Below are 22,710 nucleotides of genomic sequence, written 5' to 3' on the forward strand. Positions count from 1 at the left end.
TTCAGTTTACTCTCGAACCACATTCTGTGCTCCCTAGAACCTTTCAATATGAATTTTAATCCTTTTCTTGAACCTTTCTTTTATTTACATCACTGCTTCTTCGATGTACTGATTCAAAGTAGGAGCCAAAGATTTCATCCCTCTCTTATCACCTTTTTAATCCGAGCACTTCGTTTTGAATCTCCCATTCTAATTTTTAGTTCCCGATTTTTTTGCACGTTCTGTACTAGCTATGTTTCCTTATAGCTTATACCTTTATTTCCAAGAATTTTTGAATATCTGGCACCATTTTACACTGCTGAACGCTTTTTCTAGTTCGACCTTTCACGCCCAGGTATTTACTACAGTCAGCGTATTCTAACGTCCGTTTACCAGTCGTGACCATACAATTTTCGCCCATCTATCGCCTTCCGTACCACGATCAAACTACTACTGGTCGATGTGACATGTCTTCCACTCACCTTCCCGTCATTTACTCCAAATCTATTCGTTTAGTTACTTGCAGATGGTATCCACAGCCAAACCAAAATTTTCTGAATGTGTACTGTCTTACACCTGTTAACGATACGTTGTCACTGGTGTTCAAGAAAGACTTGTGGCGTGTTGTTAATTTTAGAAAGCGGCCTACCCTATATTGAATAATGTATATTCAGACATACGGGTTGACTGAAACCCAAATACGTTCCACGGATTACAGTATACTCACTTCAAAACGGCTGCACACTCTTAACTATTAGCACTGATAATATTGTTACACAAAGTGGCGCTTCGTTTTTCCTGGACGTGTGCTTTGACGCTTTTGTAATCTGAACCCTTAACGGGACAAAAAATGGTTCTGAGCACTATGGGGCTTAACATCTGAGGTCATCAGTCCCCCTAGAACTTAGAACTACTTAAACCTAACTGACTTAAGGACATCACACACATCCATGCCCGAGGCAAGATTCGATTCTGCGACCGTAGCAGTCGGGCGGTTCCAGACTAAAGCGCCTAGAACCGCTCGGCCACACCGGCCGGCCCTTAACGGGACAGTGAGCGTTCTTGAGAGAGACTAGCTGAAAGGTGGCCTAGTCGCCTGCTTAGATGAATCATTTTCTAGCTTTATATCACGGACAGCAAAATCGAATAATAAGACCTACGTACACGATTCGTGTCGTAAGCAAATGAGAAATTGAGGATCACTGCCCGAATCAGGTTGCTAACTGCATAAACCTGGCCCATTACTTGTGATTAGCACGTCTTCCGACTTTCAGAGAAAACGGAGTGTTTGAGATATCTGAATAGGCTTTACACATACATGGCAGACCCAAAACGGCAAAATTGTTAGTTACATTCCTACGTTCCTGAACTATTCCAAAGTTTGGATACGTTTTTGTTTAGTATTCAGCACCAGCAATTCATCCCTGGCATGGCCGGCCGCGGTGGCCGAGCGGTTCTAGGCGCTACAGTCTGGAACCGCTATATAGGCTCGAATCCTGCCTCGGGCATGGATGTGTGTGATGTCTTTAGGTTATCTAGGTTTAAGTAGTTCTTCTAAGTTCTAGGGGACTAATGACCTCAGAAGTTGAGTCCCATAGTGCTCAGAGCCATTTGAACCATTCTTTTTCATACCTGGGATGAAAATTATTCTGCATTCAAAGGGATGCCTGATCCGTAAGCCGTCGAATCTTGCAGCCTTGAAATCTAGCAATATTTCCTTTCTAATAGGTCACTTGCATAGAAGTTGACCGAGTTGTTATGGGGCGAATTTTGTTAGTAAGACTTTATTACTGGCATGATTTAAGCAACATTCTATGCGGAAAATGTTTCCTGTTGCAGATAGAGAGATAAATGTTGAATCGCAAGGAGTGAAGTAAGCGCGTCTTTTTGTCTACTTTGTAGCGGGTGAATGGGTCGTAAAGAGTACCAGAACTAGCTCATAACTGGAACGCGATTGCTACACTGATATACGGCCACATCGAAGGCTAGGAGCGCGCTGCGGCTCTCAGCACACGGCTGTATCTTTATAATGCGTCGTAACAGGACGGGTATCCGAGCGAACACCGCCAGCAGCATCACGGAGCACATTAAGCGCTGACACAAGATCGATGGCGACTTCTGCTACTTGCCATTACGTAGAGAACAGCTTCTTTTATTTCTCTGGACGACTCTGTTTCATATGAAGCCGTAAATACCAGCGGAAAAAAGAAAATTCCTTCACCTGCGTGCCAAGCCATAGAGATCTTATATGCGAGTACAGTTGTTTACGCTACAGCTTCTTGCTGATTCAGTGATGCGTCCTTAGGACTTACCTACAAAGATGTGACTTGTATGTTTCATGTGAAGATTCTGCCACATCAACAAGTCACAAGGTATACGGCCCGAGAAACACACATCACTATTTGCTTGGGCTTGGCGGTCTACGGACAGATATCAGACTTGAAATAGAGGTAGTAACACATATTCCGTTGAAAGGAATTCTACTGCGCTTCCAGTATCTACATCTACATCTTTCTGATAACAATAACAATATTCGACAGCATCAGTTTAAAATACGATAACAATTTACTTTTGTACAACATTTCTCCCATCTTAATCATATTTTAATACTCATCATAAAAAACTGAGATGAATACAGTAAGCAGATTCAGAAGGATGTAGGTTGCAGTAGGTACTGGGAGATGAAGGAGCTTTCACAGGATAGAGTAACATGGAGAGCTGCATCAAACCAGTCTCAGGACTGAAGACCACAACAACAACAACAACAACAACATAAAAAAACTTTTCTGAGTGGAAAACTTGTTAATCCTATCTTGTTCTGGACGCCTACAGAACAGTATTAATGGTCATAATTTCATGTAACTTCAACATTTGTAATCGTGATTCAGTCGTAAATCAGCTGTTACATCGATGCGCTGCAAGTTCTCACATTTTGTGTGCGCTCAAGTCGAATGCTACAACATCCACGAATACGTAACTTGAGCTTGTGACAAACATGATTATCGGGGCTCAATATATCGACAAAAGTATCGACGTATCGAAGAAAAAGACACTGACTTACCGGCCTATAAAAAATCGGCTGCACACTGTAAATATACTGCCTGTTCCTTGGAGATGTATATTTAAGTACTGATTTAATATTTGATATCCTGTACATCAACAACCTAGCTGCCGGCCTATCCTCCTTAGAGCAGAATTGAAAGAGAAAACAGTTCATCTGAAAATCTGTAAGTTAGTAATGGGACTTTGTGCAGATGAAAAGCGTTTTTTACAATACTTTTTGACTGTTGCATTGTTCATTAATAATTCTGTACATAGTGCAAGCATGTTGTTATGCACTATTTCATTCCAGTTAACCTCTCACATCTTATTTTCTTAAACTGTCAGTGGCTCCACGTCGAAATGGACCTTCTTTCACACTGATGCAGTAAAACTGCGCAGGGAAGCTGAACGCTGCAATTTCTGTTGGTGCCATCGAGCGGCGATTTCGTCAGCATTTCCCTTCACTCGTCTCCATCCGCCGCAAACACCAATCTTGTCATTTAGATTTTTATTCAGCATTTTCAGCAACTGTTTTTGAAAAATGCCGATGTGAAGAAATAGAACACTAGTTGCGTTACTTTTTTTTTTCGCCAATGTAAACAGGCCTTAAATTGTGAACTGGACTTTCACCCTTCTGCCCAAAGTAAAGAGTGTTATATATGGTAAAAGGGATGAAACAGACAGTAACTTGAAATAGAATCATTTATCGAAACACAATTTTTTGTAGTAAATGCTTCTGGGGCGTGTGGCCATGCCGTAATTAATAAAACGCACACTGACGAAGGTTGTCTGCAATAGCAGCCGAAACGTTGGTAGTTTCCTTACATATGACGCGGTCACACTGAGAAGAATCAGAAATTACGAGGGTCGGTCAAAAAGTAATGCCTCCCATTTTTTTTATACTTAAAAAAATTAAGTTAAGTGAAAAATTTGAATTTGGCGCCATTCCTCAAACCTTCTTCTGCAATCCACTGCAGTAGTAACTTTCTGTGTCAACAGGTGGCAGCACAGCAGAAGTTTGTAAGATGGCCGACATCGATGTTCGTTTGAGACAGCGTTGTGTGATTGAATTCTTGAATGCAGAAGGTGAAACGCCCATACGCATTCATGAAAGACTGAAGAAGGTGTATGGTGTTGTGACAGTGGATGTCAGCACTGTTAGACGATGGGTTCGTCGTTGTAAGGAAGCTGAAGGGCAAACACCGTTGATTGACGAAAAGCGGAGCGGCAGGCCGGTGAGTGCAGTGACTCCACACAACATTCACCAAGTTGATGACATCATTCGTGGTGACCGTCGGGTGACTGCAGATGAAGTGTGTCGCATTATTTCTCTTAGTAAAGGCAGTGTGATCACGATTATTAAACAATTGGGGTACTCAAAAGTTTGTGCACGGTGGGTTCCAAGAATGTTAACCGATCAGAATAAAGAGGCAAGGAAAACAATAGCCTCCCAACACTTGCAGCGCTTCCGTTTGGAGGGAGATGAGTTTCTGAAAAAAATTGTGACCGGGGACGAAACATGGGTGCATTTTTTTGCACCCGAATCAAAGAGGCAGTCAATGGAGTGGCGTCACACAAGCTCGCAGAGGAAGAAAAAATTCAAAACTGTGCGATCGGCAGGGAAAGTTATGGCAACAGTTTTCTGGGATACAGAGGGTGTGATTCTGGTTGATTTTTTGGAGCAGGGATGCACAATAAATTCTGTTCAATACGTCACAACCCTCAAAAAACTTAAAGCACGTCTTCAGCGAGTTCGCCCAACAAAATCAATGGCAGATGTTCTTCTTTTGCATGACAATGCAAGACCACACACCTCTGACGAGATTGTCAAAATTGGATGGGAAGTTTTGCCTCATCCCCCATACAGCCCTGACCTGGCACCATCAGACTTCCATCTGTTCGGGCCACTAAAAGAAGCTCATCGTGGGATTCATTTTGAAGATGAGGAGGCCGTCAAACCATCCGTGCGTCAATGGCTTAGGAAGCAGAGCTGTCATTTTTACCGTGCTGGGATACATGCCCTTGTTCAAAGATGGACCAAAACTGTAGAGATGGGCGGAGATTACATTGAAAAATGACAAAATGATCCTCAATGTTGTGGTTTTCAACCTATGTAATTGCATTTAAATTTCCTGACAATTAAACGTAGAAAAAAAAATAGGAGGCATTACTTTTTGACTGACCCTCGTAATTTTAGTTTTAACTACGTCACCCGATTCCTGCTCTTTCGTTCCGTGTGACTATGACACCGATTCCCTAACAATAAAATAGTGTACATGTTGATTCAGATTTTTTAAAAAATTGGATAGCTAAAACGAGTGTTTAAAACTAAATGCTTCAGTATACAGATATAGACCTCCATGGCGGTACATCCACTTATGCATATTTAAGAGCGAACCCCCACAAATCGCAAACGCTGTAGCACCATAATGGTAATGACGAATTGTGGAGTGCGCCAAATAACCAACGGGCTCACATGAAAATTCATTTATTTTGGAATCGTGTTTACGTCACTGCGATGCGATTACAGAGGCCGGAAAGCCGATATTGATTTCAAACCGATAATAAAAGTATCTCGGCCGCGCGGTGAAAAGCAGGAATAATATAAAAGCCGCCGTCACAAATATTTTAACAATAGAGCGCTTTGCATTAATTTCAGTCTGTGCCGGAATCCCTCCCCCTCCATCCAGACCGGGGTAGAGCGCAAAATTAAAACAGAAAGGCGTCCCTTGCGCGGTCGCGCACAGCCGCAATTTCGTCAAAATTTAATTAATGAAGAGAGAGAGGAGGGGGGGGGGGGAGAAAAAGACCGCCGTATTTTGCGATGGCTGCGGGACATAAAAACTGCGCGTATACTCTGATATTTGCGAGAGATTATCCCATAATATATTAATATTTAGCTGGCGCAAATTCGTATTTTATTAATGCAGTGAAATGCTCTCTGCACGGAAAGCGGATTTATTGATGATGCTTATCAACGGGTTCGCTGACGCATATGGGACGCTGTCATGATGCGCAGTTTTTAATTACTGGGGCAGACGGCAGTGTATTTTAATAATTGTCATTGTCTCTGGTGTCCACAAAGCCTCGTAAAGAATGTACAGCCGTCGTGGTTTCCTAGTACTATTATTTTTAATGCTGCTAGAGACATTAAATATCGTGCCTGCGTACCTGTGGCTACAACTATTTCGCCCGGTATATAATGAGATTATTCAAAATTAAATTCAGATTAGAAACTAAAGAAATGGTTGTCCAGTTAAAAGTAAAACCACTGCAAATTAAAACTGTGTTAAAAACCGAAATTGAATCCCTCTGTCTGTAAATCGTTGGTACCCATGTACCAAACAAGCTCATGGAAGGAGATTTGTCCGACTTTTAGATGTAAACAATAATATGTTGTCTCTCTTTCGCGACGAACTCTTTGCATAAAATACGAGGAGCGGCCAATATCTAATGCAACAAATTCTTTTCTCGACAATTTCGGTTGGGTGAAATGGAATATTCTCGCCTCAGCTACTACAATTACCTTAAATTCCGACAGGTCGCAGCGCTATGTTCGCTTCACAATGACGTCGGAACCGGAGATACGTTCCAGACAGAGTTGTCACCAAGTTTCTTTTGGGGGAGAAACATAGCACCGCAGATATTCGTAGGCGCTTGCAGAATGTGTACGCAGGCAAACCTGACTGAACAAAAGCACGGTGAGTCGTCGGGCGAGGCGCCGTTCATCATCGAACAAAGTCGCGCAAACCCCTCCGATGTCCCGCGTGCCGTCCGGCCGCACGCAGCAATGAATCCTGTAGTGTTCGAACGTGCGGACCCTAATACAAGATGCGATGGACCACAATCAAAAATCTCGCTGGGCAACAGAACGTCTCTGTTGGTCGTGCTGACGATGTCGTCCGCCATTTGGGGGTACTCAAAAATGTGTTCCTTCTCATCTACCCTATAGCCCCGATCTCGCCCCTTCCGACTTTCATCTGTTTTGGCGAAAGAAAGAGCCACTCCGCGGGAAGCAGTAGGTTGTCGATGTGAAGGTTATTGACTGCGAGCATAAAAGCTTTACCGTTACGGCGGCGTAAAGCTGTCACACTGAACGGAGATTATGTTGAAAAATACTTTTGCGAAGAAAAGAGTGAGGAAAAATATGATGTATTGGAATCCTGAATAAAACCACCTACTTCCAGAAAAAAATGTTGCATTACTTATTGAACGACCCTCGTATTTCTCAGTGTTATATGGTAGTCCGTCGGAGCAAGCGCTAGTTGTTACAGGATAACACAAATGGGCTGTATTATTTATAAAGATGGAATATCTGTTACGTGATATTTATCCCTTGAGCTAATCTGTGGGTATCATGGTTGATTTGGATTCGGCTAAGGTTCAAATGGCTCTGAGCACTATGGCACTCAACATCTGAGGTCATCAGTCCCCTAAAACTCAGAACTACTTAAACCTAACTAACCTAAGGACATCACACACATGCATGCCCGAGGCAGGATTCGAACCTGCGACCGTAGCCGTACCGCGGTTTCAGACTGAATGGATAAGGGCATGCCCGTGCATACATTTGAATATGAAGGATAACACTGGCTTCAGAATTTCAAGAGTGTTATAAATACTATTGGAAAACGCGTAAAATCAATTGTGATAGGTGAAGATAATGTCCTATGTATTTAACAAAGAGACAGAGGATTTAAGGCGGATATATGACCTTTATGATCGAGAGGCCAAGGGATGAAATAAAAATATTAAATAGTAATAATTGGTTGCCATCTCTGCACATCGCGACCAATTTTATGATTCGTAGTGGTCGTAAACTCAAGCCACGGTGGCAGTGAAGAAAAGTAATTGCTCCTGACGACGAAGATGATGTAGAGGTCTCCAATAGGTCACGTTTTTACTCAACGTGACTGCTGAAATAATACCAGAATATGTTCATTTAAAGGTAAACATTGGAGAGTTCAATTTTAAAGTGAAAGTTTACGTAAACATACATCCGGTATGGAAGCATTATGGTTCACAACAAATTATCCAAATAAACCGATCATCCAAGTAGCATTTTGATGAGGAGGCCAGTTTTGATTGTCAAAGGAAATTGACCATCCTGTGGTACGTCCTACAGTATTTCAATGAAGGAGACTACTCTCCATTTCGCTGTGGTACTGGTAAAAATCTCTGTCACGGAATTCCTACTGAACGCGATAACCTGCTGCAATGAAAGTCACGTTAAGACAAGTCGAGATGAAAAAGCGCAGGCAGTATACTACAGCGCAAGACCAAGAGCCAGTAAACTGCGGCGAACGTGCTCTCAGCTTCCCTCCGTGGTCCGTGGAGCTCATCGAAGGAAGACTCCATCAATCTGAGCGGCAGCGTGGTACGGTGAGGGGGCAGGGCATAGGGGGGGGGGGGGGAGGATGAGAGAAGGGGCGTGGTGCCCGTCACGGCTGCCAATTACCCAAGCATTAATTACCTGCGGCGGCGGAAACGGCTGCGGAGCGCTCCCGCGACCGTGGGATATGGATTATGTCCCTCCAGCGTCGCAGGAGTGATAAAATGTTAGCCTGGGTCGTTAATCTGGTAATAGCCGGCTGGCTGGAGCCGTACCATTAGCGCTGCGGCCGCAGATACCGGGCCGTTAAGTGCCCCAAATCTGCTTCGCTGCACTGCCGTGCCGTGCCGTAAGCCCGCAGTCATCGCACGCGCTAATCTTACGGCGGCGTGCTTCGGCGACCTACAAAACACCTCTGTCAGTCCAAAATAGGGCAAGTATATTTTTGTTTGTTCCCGTTTTAATACCATCTCCTTTTACATATAGCAGATACTTAGACGCAGAGAACTGCGGAATAATCAATCTAGCAGTTCCAAGATTGCTGACTACCCCTGTAAAAGAACATAGACGGATGGCTCTGAGGCGGTGGGTATTTCTTTCATTTCTACTTAACTCTTCTTACTTTCTTCCATTTCTACATCTGTCTTAGAGGATTGTCGGTAGGGAGCAGCCATTATCTTACTAGTAACTGTACTGGCATTCACATGAGGTACTTTAGGGAAACAGTATAAATTTTAAATTGCGATAGAAATTTTAAACCCGTGGCTCCCCAAAACGATTCCGGTCTTCTAATCAGGAAGTCACCTCGCTCGGTACTGCATTTTATATATTGGAAATTAGTGGCAAGGTCTTACAGGACCAAACGACTAAGGTCATCGGTCCCTAAGCTTACGCACTACGTAATCTAACGTGGAACTTACGCTAAGGACAACACCCACACCCACACACACACACACACACACACACACACCCCCACACACACACCCCCACACACACACCCCCACACACACACACCCCCACACCCCCACCCCCACACACACACCCCCACACCCCCACCCCCACACACACACCCCCACACACACACCCCCACACACACACCCCCCCCACACACACCCCCCCACACACACCCCCCCCCCCCCACACACACACACACACACACGCCCTAGGGACGACTCGAACCTCCGACAGGGGGAGCCGCCCGGACCGTGACACGACGCCTCAGACCGCCCCGCTACCCCGCGCGCTTTTTATATATTAGAATGTAAATAAAACAAAAGTCCAATGTGAAGAGGTTGCCATCAGGCATCTTCTTAAAATCCGACCAGCGTAACGCAACTGCTGAGCGGTGAGAAGAACGACACAATACATGAAACTAAGCCCAAGATGAGACCTGCTATTAATTTGTCTGTTTTGTTTGTGAAGGTACTGTGCTATACAGAATCATAACAAAGACTGCGTTCATTATTCACTGTCGGTGTAGTCTACAGGTGCGTCAGAAAGACAGCGAACCTCGCTTAATCATTTATGATATAGACAGAAAACATCAACGGACTATTTAACACAGGTGCGTATATACTTACGATATAGCCTTTTCCTGAGCTGCAACGGCTGCTTGCCTGCAACAAAAAGGAAACAATGGAGCTATTAAGGCTATGACTATATGATAATCTGAACATTATTAAAAAGACTGTACTGTACACACTGATGGCAAAGTAGCATTTACTGTCACACAGAGGACGACCACTAATAGTTTTAATTACTGCCACGTAAAATAAAGTTATGTAATTAAGTTTTTGTTTGCAGATTAACGTCTGCAGTCCTAATAAACACTGAAATCTGCGCTCCAACAGTTTCGTAGCAAGCAGCGAGAGAAACCAAAACGGAAAGATGCAACTCATCCATGCAGTGCGATAAACACGTAGCTTTCGGAGTCCTACACCATCTTTAACATACAAAAAAATAGATACATAAGCGATTTTTGGCTTATCTCCCTCTGTAGCCCAGTACCAAGTGCACTTCGTTCCCTTCAACTACGATATGACGTGCTCTTTGTAATGTTAAAGATAATCTAGGTAGTCTTCACAGCAGTCCATCGTTGGCCGATCAACACAGCAATCGGTTTTCATGATTAGACTGAAAACAAAATACTCACGGTTGCAAAGTTATTTTTACTTCAAAACAGTTAACACAATCTGATGACGTCTAACCTAGGTGAAACGCGTTACTTTCAAATAAAAATAACATTGCAATCGTGACTTTTATTTTCAGTATTTCGATAAGACTATCTAGCTCTCCGACAGCCGTTTATCGCATTCCATGCTAATGTGGCATGTCGTAATTTGGGCCGACTATCACAATAGTCCACGAGAGACGCAAGGAAGAAGAAAAACAACTGAAACAGCCAAACTGATGAGCTGTCGCCGAGCAGAGTCTCCCGTATGGTCATGGAATGAAATCTGGTGAGACCAGTATCGTGGGCAAAAGCCAGGTTTCTGGGACTGTATAATTAAGGTGTTCATGGAAATAAAACGTCAGAAAACCAAATAAACATGGACGGCTATTTAAATTTTAGTAAAGCTTGGCGGTCCGCTATTCATTTAATTAGAAACCCGCCGGCCATCACATTCACTAGTGTTGGCAGACGCTGAGAGAATTTTTCGTTTCAGGGAATATCAGTCCGAGCTCTTAAAGACGAGAGAGCAACAAAGGACGTAGTGGGCGTCGGGAGTCGGACTTGGCTACAAACAATAGTTCATAGTCTGGTTGGAGTCCAGGCAGCGATACACATGACAGCAAAATTCTAAGCATATGAACATAAATTGAGCTTAAAATGGAAACACCTCGGCAGAACGCACACTGCTAGTCAAACGCACCCAGAAAACCAGAGAGATCACAAAACAAAAACCTATTTTCGCCACTTTATTTATTCGTGGTAGTAATTACAGCTTTATAAATAACTGAATTTTCGATGTGCAGCAGAAGGACGACCCACTGGCAGTCAATCCCACGGCGGGCCGAGAGAAACCTCGCATGCGGTTTACGGTCCACTTTCACGGCTGCCGTCGCTAGGAGAGCCTGTTTTCTCTCGTTAGGCGACACTCCAGCCTCAATAAACGATTTCAAAACACCTGGCGGCACCGCTCGCGTGTGTAAAGTGGCTTCTTTACGGCGCCACACGGCCTACTTTGCGTGCCGACTTCCTACTGCCTCGTTAAGTGCTTCGGCACTGAAGTTGTACACTTCCCAGCTTCCCTCCGTCATAAAGAAACACGCAGCTGGCTGGCTCGCTTGGTTGATGTCAACACTATTAGTCGAGTCTTTATAGACCCCCTTACGGCAGGGAACGTGCTATTACATATGATTAAGAAAATCTGGACAAAAATGAGAGTGTTTCCTTAGGTTAATAAAACAGGACAGATCTGCGACTGTAAAAACTAGCTGTGCCCTGCTACGAATTCAACGTAGAATTCTTGTGGTGAAAAACCCACGCATCAAGGTAGGAAAACGTCGTCTTCGATCCTAATTAATGCAAAACTGCCATACTTCTAACATCATCTTTATAACTTTTTAATGTTGCCCATAATGCCTAGATTTATAACTTTAAATTAATTTAAATTTCATTATCATTTACAGCGTATTAAATTCTGAGATGTTTGCCTAGACTCAACTGTCATGCGCTCTTGGGACTTAAGGAAAAGCAGCACTTCCAGCTAAACAATGGTGGCTGTTTGCTTTGACGCTCTCGAAGGCGGGCCCGCTAGTTCTTTTGAAATAAGCAACAACTTAAAAAAAAAAGTCTTTAAGGCAGTAAGAAAGAGTGTAAGGCATTTTCAACTGAAAGTACACTTCTAACTTGAACGCAAAAAGAATTATGTCTAAAATATGACAGAGATGAGATAGGAGATGTTATACTGCGAGAAGAATTTGACAGAGTACTGGAAGATGTAAGTCGAAACATGGGCCCTGGAATGAGCGACATTCCCTCAGAATTACTGATCTCCTTCAGAGAGCGAGCCATAACAAAAAGTTTTCCACCTTGGATTGAAGATGAATAACAAAACACTCTCATGCTTTAAGAAGAATGTAATAATTCCAATTTCAAAGAGAGCAGTTGCTGATAGATGTGAATATTATCGAAATATCAGTTTAGAAAGTCAAAATTGGAAAATACTAACACGAAATCTTCAAAGAAGAATGGAAAAACTGGTAGAAGGCGACCTCTGGGAAGATGAGTTTGGATTCGGCAGAAATGTATGAACGCGCGTAGCAATCTTGTTCCTACGACTTAAACTTCGCGGTTTGCCGATAACGGACATGGAAGGGCAGTTGAACGTAATGGACAGTGTCCTAAAAGGAGGACATAAGATGAACACTGACAAAGGCACAAAAGAGGGTAACGGAATGTAGTCGAATTAAATAAGGTGATCCTGAGGCAACTGTATTAGTAGACGAGACACTAACGGAAGTGCATGTAGTATATGAGTTTTGTTACTCAGGCAGCAAAATAAGTGATGATGGCCGAATTAGAAAGTATATAAAATTTAGACTGGAAATGGCAAGAAAAATGTTTCTGAAGAAGAGAAATTTGTTAGCACAGAATATAGATTGAAGTGTTGGATGTCTTTATTGAAAGAATTTCTATGGAGCGTAGCCCTGTATAGAAGTGAAAAGTGAACGATAAACAGTTCACACATGAAGAGAATAGAACTTTTTGAAATGTGGTGTTACAGAAGAATACTGAAGATTAGAAAGATCATGTAACCAATGAGGAAGTACTGAACAGAATTAGAGGTAAAAGAAGTTTATGTCTTAACATGACTAAGGGTTGGGTTGTTTGGGGGAAGAGACCAAACAGCGAGGTCGTCGGATTAGGGAAGGAAGTCGGACGTGCCCTTTCAAAGGAACCATCCCGGCATTTGCCAGGAGCGATTTTGGGAAATCACGGAAAACCCTAAATCAGGAGAGCCGGACGCGGGATTAAACCGTCGTCCTCCCGAATGCGAATCTAGTGTGCTAACCACTGCGCCACCTCGCTCGGTCATAACATGACTAAAGGATGATATCCGTTAAAGGACACGTTCTGAGATGTCAAGGGATCACAGATTTGGTACTGGAGGGAAGTATGTGTGTGTGTGGGGGGGGGGGGGGGGGCATAAAATCGTAGAGGGAGACCAAGAGAGGAATACACCAAGCAGGTTCAAAAGGATGTAGGTTGCCGTAGGTACTCGGAGATGATGAAGCTTCCGCTGGAAAGTGTGTCATGGAGAGCTGCATTAGACCAGTTGGGTTGTGTGGGGAAGGGACCAAAGAGCGAGGTCATCGGTCTCATCGGATTCGGGAACGACGGGGAAATAATTCGGCCGTGCTCTTTCAAAGCAGCCTTCCCAGCATTTGCCTGCATCAACCGCGTCTTCGGACTAACAACAACAACATGTGATAGTTACACCAGTTTGGGAAGACATCACTTCCGCCTTTCAGGCTTCATCCGGCACTGCAGCAGGTGATGTGCACAGCGCGGTACTTACGTCGCTGAGGCGGTCGTGCGAGCTGTCCCTCTCGAGGGGTGCGCACGCCCCGTTGAGGCGCTCCGACGCCCGGCCGCTGTCGTCGCTCGTGCCGGCGTCGTGGTTCAGCGTCACCCCCGCCTGCAACAAGCCAGCACTAAACTAAGGGGTTCCCTGTTCTCTAAAACTGCTAAATCCTAACAGTTCACCCACGTAACATTTAACAAAAAGAAGGCTGCAACATTTGCTTCGTAATTCATCATATGTTGACAAAAGATAATTTTGTGCTGAGGTCGTTAGTCCCCTAGAACTACTTAAACCTAACTAACCTAAGGACATCACACACATCCATGCCCGAGGCAGGATTCGAACCTGCGGCCGTTACGGTCGCGTGGTTCCAGACTGTAGCGCCTAGAACCGCTGGGCCACCCCGGCCGGCAGAGGCATTTATTACTATGTCGCCCATACAGGAGTCTGTCGGATGGTCAAATAACGGTATGTCAGTACGATTGTCCTGTGTGAACGCTTCTTGAATGCGGTGTTTAAAACTTCGACTTTTGTTTTGCTATCTTCAACTACCATACCAGACCAGTCAACAAGGGACAGAATGGAAGCCTTATACCCGCTCTTAGTTGTTCTTGCGGAGTTGAGTATTATAAAAGAAAAACGGAAAACGACTTAAGCGAAGTGGCTTGAAAAGCGAGACAACTTTGCGACAAATTGCAGCCCATAGTAACGAAAATGTTTGTTTTAGTCTATAGTCACAATTTATTTATTTCGTCTACGAGCTACCGGTTTCGGCACAGAGTACCATCCTTAGGCCGTCCCCTGATACGCAGTCGACACGCTCACTTCCTACGCAGATGTGCCGCACTGACACATTGGTGGTAGTATTTAGTGATTAGTAAAATAAAATGTCACGCCAAGGGCTGTGAATGACAACACTTCAGCAAATAAGAGCATCTGCTCTAAGCAACCCAACACCATTTGGCTCCCATGTTTCACTTGTCTCGTTGGACTGAATAGTAGGAAGAAGAAGAAAACACACACACACACTATATATATATATATATATATATATATATATATATATATATATATATATAGTGAGAAGGGGGGTAGGGAGAGGGAGAGTGGGGGAGGGGGAGAGTGGGGGAGGGGGAGAGAGGGGGGGGGAGAGAGGGGGGGAGAGAGGGGGGGAGTTACGGTATGATGTGAATGTCACCGTTATTGCACGAAAACTTAGCATTACGATATACTGCGCTTAATATGACGTCCTACAATAAACTTCAGTCGGTCAGCAACAAAGAGATATTACCCACGATATGTACAGCGCTTCCTACTTAACTGTGAAGTGTCTTCTAGGGATCACAGCTACTTTCCGTCCAACCACGACTACTTCTACCAATATTCTCGAATTTTTATTTTTTTAATTTTTATTTTTATTAAGTAAGATATGTCGTAGCTGTTTCTCATGTCGGTAGGATCAAAGCCGGGCCATCGTTTGCTTCGTAGCCGGAGATTAAACTGCAAACGTTTAGCATAATATGCATTGGAAGAACGGCTGAAAATTTATGTCGACTATTTAGCCTCACACAGCAAGAAAAAACTGCAATGGCATCGTTTTTATGAGCTGCCTAAGGAGCCCCTCTCGGTGCCCGCGAAAAAATAAGGAACCGAAACGCAGCGTCGGCTCGTAAAGATAATATTCTATTAGGCAGTGCGTTAGGAGAGTCAAGCGGCGCGGTGCGAGTTTCTCTGCGCCTCCGACTCCTTGCCGGGGGCAAACGCTCGTTAAAAGCGGCGACACCGTTACTGCCTGCTTCGTACAGCCGACAAATGGAGCATTGCCATCAGCACACAATAGCTCACGTGGAGCGCGCGCATTTCCTAGATTCCGCCACGGCCGCCGACTGCGCAATGATATAAATGTTAATGCCGGCGGCGGTTTTTATTGTTTAATGCCGGTCGTAAGCATGCAAACTGCTCGCGCCGGCGTGGCGATGAGTCTGTTAGTGGCGTAATGAGCGAACACAATTGCCGTCAGCGCAAGGGGCGGTGGTGCGCTGCCTTCATTAGCAGTAACGTCGGTGCTCTCCAGCAGAAAGGGAAGACGAGACCTGTGGCGGGATAGTCAACATAATACCTAAGTGAGCGGCTGGATCACGAGAGAGAGAGAGAGAGAGAGAGAGAGAGAGAGAGAGAGAGAGAGAGAGAGAATTTTGTAAGTTTGCGATACCAACAAACTTAGCCATTCACGATAAAGGAATTGCTACTATTAACGGAGTACCTACACAATACCAATCAACGTAGATATTTCTTTAAGTTAGCACACTATCCAATCTGTGACTTTTGCCTCACTAATGAGCTCATTGTACGTACACCAACAAAAGTGATTAATTTAATCCTCAAAGAACGATTATCCCGTACAATATTTTAAAAATAAAGCATTATTTTCCACTTTCACCAGGACTGTTGAGGGTAGGTATGCTAACAAATTTATCAGCCATTCATTCGTCTTCTTAAAAGGGAACTGTAAGTTTTTGTGTTCAAAATAATATGGCTTTTATTTGAGTAGTGCAGTCATACAAATATACTTTGCACATTAATTATCTCTCACAGTTCAGCTTTATATTTTGTAATCAATTCAGACAGCTGTTCTTCTTGTATCGTTATGTGACATAATTGTTCTGGTGGAACGAGCTTCGTCTGATACCAAAATAAATAAATGAAAACCGAGAAATGTGCGGCATTGTCACCTACTTCACAGAGGAAGAAATCAATTCGGCATTCGTACACGTTGGACAGAAGGAAACTTGTACCGTAATCCCAACTAAAAAAAATCCCCGCTGTTTCTAGACGCAAGATTTGAATACAGCACGGGAGGGGGAAAGCAGGGAAAAATATTCTCAGTTAGGTTCACTGGAAAATATGACCAGCTGCTACGGCGTCAGCTTTTGGATACTTTCGATAGGCAACTTCTGCGGACAACAGAGAATAAGGATACCTAAATATGATAGTTTTGTCCAATCGGTTGTAACTACCCAAATGACATGCGACTGTACAATGAATAAGATTATATAAATCCTCCCATTCTATGGCCATGGTGCATCAACTGTGATTTTCGCCCTTTTGAGGCACCTTCAGCAATCGTATAGGAACTGTGGCTAACGCATTAGCCGTTAAGTAGTGGTGTGCCGGACCGAGATTCAAACTCGGGACCTTTGCCATTCGCGGACAAGTGCTCTACCATCTGAGCTACCCAAGCACGGCTCACGACCCGTCCTCACAGCTTTAAGTTCTGCCAGTATCTCGTCTCCTACCTTCCAAACTTTACAGAAGATCTCCTGCGGACCTTGCAGAACTAGCACTCCTGGGAGAAAGGAGTGTCGGTCCGGGACACAGTTTTAATCTGCCACAAAGTTTCATTTCAGGGCACACTCCGCTGCAGACAGAAAATTTCATTCTGGTACTTAATTTGCGTATACTTCGCAGCATAATTAGCACAGATACTGAGGTAACTGTTGTATTTGCACTGGATGACACACTGATTGCTGCAAGGATACAGCTGGGTCATCCGATTATACACGAAGTTGGAATACGCATAGGAGAATGTCACCGGCCGATCAAGTTATGCGGCGAAAGGGTTGCGTGACTGGGAGCGGATCGGGTTGTGTTGACGCTCGACACGTGCGCACGTGGCCGTCACGTAGATCCTGATTAATCACATCCGCCTCGCTGTCCTATACCGGACGTCCGCGGAGGCGTTGACATTCGCTGACGTACAGCACGCACACGTCATCGTTCACACATGGGATGCCAAAAATTCTCTGCCCATACCTAGCCGTAAGCATTAGCTCATCGATACACACACACCACACACCACACAATTTGTATCACTGCTTTCTCTATTGGTACCTCTTATTTATCTCCAGAGAGCCGTCTGGTATCTTTATTCGCGTACCTCTGAAGATGGTCCATGCCTCATTGTGGAATGAGAACACACCACACGGTTGTCAGGTTGTCGCGGCTTCTAAGTATGTAATTTTCTGTACAACATTATGCCTTACTCTTCATACCATAACGCTTTGGAATTCGTGATCAAATTATTTTGCCTTCAGACACCTGCTGGAAATGTATGATGTACTCTGTAACTCCGAAAAACATAGTTCCTTTGATTATCCACAACCCTCAGATAAAAGTTAATCAGCTTCTGGTTTGCGATACCCAAACACACTCACTCCACTGCATCCCTTGTTAGATGTAACTAAACTTGGGAGCCGAATGGGGGTTAATTAAAAACATGTCTGCGCACAAAAAGATTTTACTGAAGATCACAGGCAATCCCATGAAATATGAAAGCAGTTAGTTTTAATGCTTAGAGCTAATTATGTTATAACCCCTTAACCCTAATCACTCGTGGCCACAGAGCTGCGAACATGTAATCAGCCGAAGACTCTCAACAACGAGACAGGGTGTGTTTACCTGGCGGTTGAAAACTGTGACTCCGTTCTCGTTAATTAGCTGGAATGTAGCGTCCAGCAGAAAATTTGCCGCGGGGTATGTTCTTGTGGAACAGCCCAGTTATTACCGTACTTTATTTTCGAGATAAACGTGTAAATGAATGTAAGGCGGAGGGTTTAAAACTGAAGAGGGGAGTTATGGCAGCCCTGGGGTGTTGCATTACTCAGCAGTCGCCCACAGTCGCTTGTCTTTCTGGTTGACAGCACAGCAGAGTCGTGAAGACTTTATTCTGTGGCGGCGGAAAAACACACTGGGTTCCCTGTTCAAAAGCGCAGCACAACGAAGAAGAACGCAGTGGTGTCTAAACAGTGAGTTTATAGGCGCTATTGTGGCGAGTCTACTCTTTCACAAATGTCCTGTGAAGTGTTTCTATTTACTCAACACAATTCCAGCCACCTGATGTGTCTTATTCGGTTACTCACGCAAGCAGTTTGCTTCCATTGTCTTCACCTAATGTCTCAATTATAAAATGGTAAACGCGACAACGTTGAACCTGAAGGCTCCTCTTCTCCGGATTAGCTACTTATTTTTGGATGTACGCAGAAAACAGTATTTTACCTATAAGCGCTTGTGGAATATGGTATTTCCAACAGTTAGTATTAAATAAGCGCCGCATAATCCTTGTCTCCCCTGCTCCGACATCCGCATTTTAAAATACCGATCCGGCGTATTTCTGACTTGTATTCCTCACCAAACTTGACTAAATAAGCACAGTTATGATTCACTTCTGTATGTAAGTTAGAGGAGATCTTCGGCAGGACAGATAGGATAAGGTAGGATTCGACCTCCTAAATACTGAACTTCAAGCGAAAGCCACGAGTTAATCCGGAACTCGATCTCATCGAGGCGTAGTATTTGGCACAGATGACTGTATGTTCATCTGATTATGCTTGGATGGTTCATTGGCTTTATTCGAGATGCGCAGGACGTTCGACTGCAGCAAATTTACAAATTGTCTGCCTTTCATTTCCATAAATTATCCGCCAGCACAAAAAATACCGCAAAATAACTCACAATAATCAATTGGCTTTGTTATGAAGTCTTGGAGAGCCTGTATCTTCCTGTACCAGCTACAAGAGCTGCGATACAGTGTGCCGTTCGTATTCCACCTTAGTTCTGACGTACTGTTTCCCAAAACTCCTGGTGATTCTCCAGTAACAATCACTAAATCCGAAGCTATAACAGCTCAATACGTTTAAAACGACGAATTCTAGGTGTAAATAAACTACGCCGAACCGAACGAGAGCACCACACCGAAATCCAAAACCTCCACATACAACTGTCGAAAAATCGGCAGGAGGACCGATCGGGAACAGATCTCAGAAGCTTACACTGCACTGATCGGTATGAACGATACAGAATAGGGCCCATGGGCAGACTATTTTGGATAAAAACAAATGATGACATATTTTTTTTCGTGTTCCGGTTTTGAAGAAATAAAGCCTAGACACTGCCCCAAGCTACACTCAAGGTCCCCCTAAAATGACACGAAAGATCATCTAGCAATTTTGGACATTAGCATGATCAAGCAGACCGACACGATGCTTTTAGTTTTATTATTAGTATATAGAAGATATAGATTTACCACAGACATGATTTTAAATGAAATATATTCAGGAATACTAAATTGGAACTGCTTGTATCATTAGGGAACCTTACGTGGCAAGTTTGATGTAACATCTTTAGCTACTGGCTATAGACGTAGTTTCGTACGAGTACGTGATTATGGTGGTGAGTATGCTAAAAAAAAGTGACAAGCGCCGCAGCAGGCCGCTCTGGCAGTGGAGAGCTTTCGCCACTGACGAGGGCAGCCGTGCATGGCCCTGTGCCGAGAGCTGACAATATGTTTACACAGGCCGTCAAAAAGGCGTGAAAAGAGCCAGAACAGCACACAGCTGTCCGCGCTCCACCGTCCCGAACGCATGTTAACTCTGCCAAGCACTGGCCAGCCATTAAACACGGCCATTATCAGTTCCGCCCATAAAGGAGACAGTGGCAGGAATAAAAAAGGAACCTAAATACGCTGCTAGTGTGCGCGTTAATTTTATGATACCTCCACGTCACTGGCCAGACTGATTTATTAATTAAAACTGCACCGATATTTGTTACTACAAATAAAATAAACGTCCTCGGTAAATGTCATTCGTTGATTCCGTAATTCATTTCCCCTGCAGCGAGAATTTCATGAAGCAACAAATGGTAAACACTGTAGCAGGAGGTGGGGGGGGGGGGGAGGGGGGGAGGGCAGGCAGAGATAATTCAAACACTGGAAACAAAATGTAAAATTGAATGTTAAACAATAAATTATGTCATAGCCCTGAAAGTGAATTGTTTAGCAGCACCGCGCAATAAGTACAAATTACGGTGGCGGAAGCAATAAATTCGACACGAGCCGCTGATTTTATAACGGTGTTAGGCGAATCATGCGAGTGGCCAGAAGGGTGAGGGGCTGCCACACGCATACTCGCAAAAATAAAAAGAGGATAGAGAGAGAGAGAGAGAGAGAGAGAGAGAGAGAGAGAGAGAGAGAGAGAGAGAGAGAGAGTGAGTTCACGCGACGGGCATTTATAGTAGCAGTTGGAAGTGTCGTTACAAAATATACAGCAATATCGCAATTGGATTGCCGATAATTAATCAGAATAACACATTTTACAAGTATAAACAAATCGGGTCGTGTCGAGCCGTGGTAATCGAATTGCGCCCCGCTGTTTATTACGGCCGGACAGAGCGATGCGTTTCAAATGGAAAGATAACAACGACAGCCAGCCGTGGTGGTGCACGGTCGCGATAAATCGCCGCCGGCAGCGGCCGGTCGAATGGAACGCGACTCGCTCGCTATCTGCCCCGGCAGCCGTCGTTTTGTTTTGCTGTGCTGTGCTGTGCAGGCGAGGTGAAGGCGCAGCAGCTGCAGGGCGAATTGAAAAGCCGACACCCGGCCGATACAGGTGGCGTATCAGATGCCGCGGTGCGCGCACTCGGGCCACCCACACCGTTCACCGATCCCGGATGTTTACAACGATGCATCTGTGTTAGTGACCGCAAAGCGACTGGTTTCAACAGCCGATTGAAACTTGTCTGCGGTCACGTCACTTTATGGATGTTCTTCGCCTAATCGGCGGGTCGGAGTGGCTTCGTTTAATAGGAAACAACCGACTGGCAAGTCACTGGCGGTTATGTCAGTCATATAAGTGTTGTCACTTTGTCCCCGGGTTTGAGTGATTGCCCTTTTTTTTTCTTTTACATGTTTTTTCAGCCTTTTCGGTTATACGCGAAAGATTTTAGTGACGAATAACGTATCTCACTTCAAGGACAGGTGAATAACTGGTACTACATTATAATATGTTTAAATAAATGAACAAGTACGTTTTTATTTTAATTTATTGACGTTCTGTCCTCATCTTCCCGCTGGTATTCACCCACCAGTGATAATTCTGGGTCGAAAAATGCTGAGGTAACATGAACAAAATGAATATAAGGTACAATTATTTTCATTCTTTGGTAACCCTACAGTTATTTTAATTCTTTGGTAACCCTAATCACTTACTTTTGAAGCATATACTGTCACTCGTCGGAAGTATTTTTTGCGAGAATAATGTACTCGAATTTTCTTTCAACTCCTTGAAGTAATATTGTTTCACAATATCAAACGTTCTTGCACATACTGTACATCGCACTCAATTTACCTTGAGAATCACTTTATACCCAGTCGTATGATTTCTTCCATCCCCACGCCACTGAGCGTTTCGGCATTCTGATGCAGACATGAAGTTCAACATGAAGAAAACACCTATCGATACACACGGTCGAAAACCTGAGCAAAAAGTTACAGATTGGCGCTCAATAAAAAGCAAATATCGGAACGGTAATAACAGCGACGGACAGGCGATAACACGAGTGTAGACTACAGGAACGATTCAACAACGATCGAATGTTTCGGCTCAGAGGCGAATGCGCTATCAGCATCGACTATTTCCATTTGGTTGCTGCTACAAGCTTGGTCCAGGGGTGTCAACACGCAAGCCTCGGGCCTCATGCGGCCCTAAATCAAGTATTGGCCCGGCTCTTGAAGTGAGCATTTATCACACGATCGGTAAAGAAGAGAAATAAAAAAAAAAGAATTCCGTTTATGTCAAGTTACAATATACCGAATGTCTTCAATTGGAAATCCCACAACTTGATGATTTTCATTCACTGGTCCTTTCGGTTGATTTTTTCCCCCCTCGGCGGTTATTGTTTGTATTAACCACATTAAATACAGCCCTAAAGAACTCGTCTTCTTGCAGTCTGGCCTGGGTAAACTAAAAGGCTGGACACTCATGCTCACGAGGG

General features: G+C 44.0%; 1 protein-coding gene across 3 annotated transcripts in view; it reads right to left on the reverse strand.

The window, feature by feature from the left end:
• LOC126284061 (autism susceptibility gene 2 protein) overlaps window positions 1-22,710 on the reverse strand; it is a 633,203-nt gene that overhangs the window by 219,071 nt on the left and 391,422 nt on the right. For all 3 annotated transcript variants that reach the window (XM_049982668.1, XM_049982679.1, XM_049982658.1), the window contains exons 3-4: window positions 13,879-13,998; window positions 9,934-9,969 (exon numbers count right to left, since the gene is read on the reverse strand). In XM_049982668.1, the coding sequence (XP_049838625.1) occupies window positions 9,934-9,969; window positions 13,879-13,998 (156 nt within the window). The remainder of the gene's footprint in view (window positions 1-9,933; window positions 9,970-13,878; window positions 13,999-22,710) is intronic.

The sequence above is a fragment of the Schistocerca gregaria genome, chromosome 1 (assembly GCF_023897955.1).
Source record: "Schistocerca gregaria isolate iqSchGreg1 chromosome 1, iqSchGreg1.2, whole genome shotgun sequence".
Lineage (NCBI taxonomy): Eukaryota > Metazoa > Arthropoda > Insecta > Orthoptera > Acrididae > Schistocerca > Schistocerca gregaria.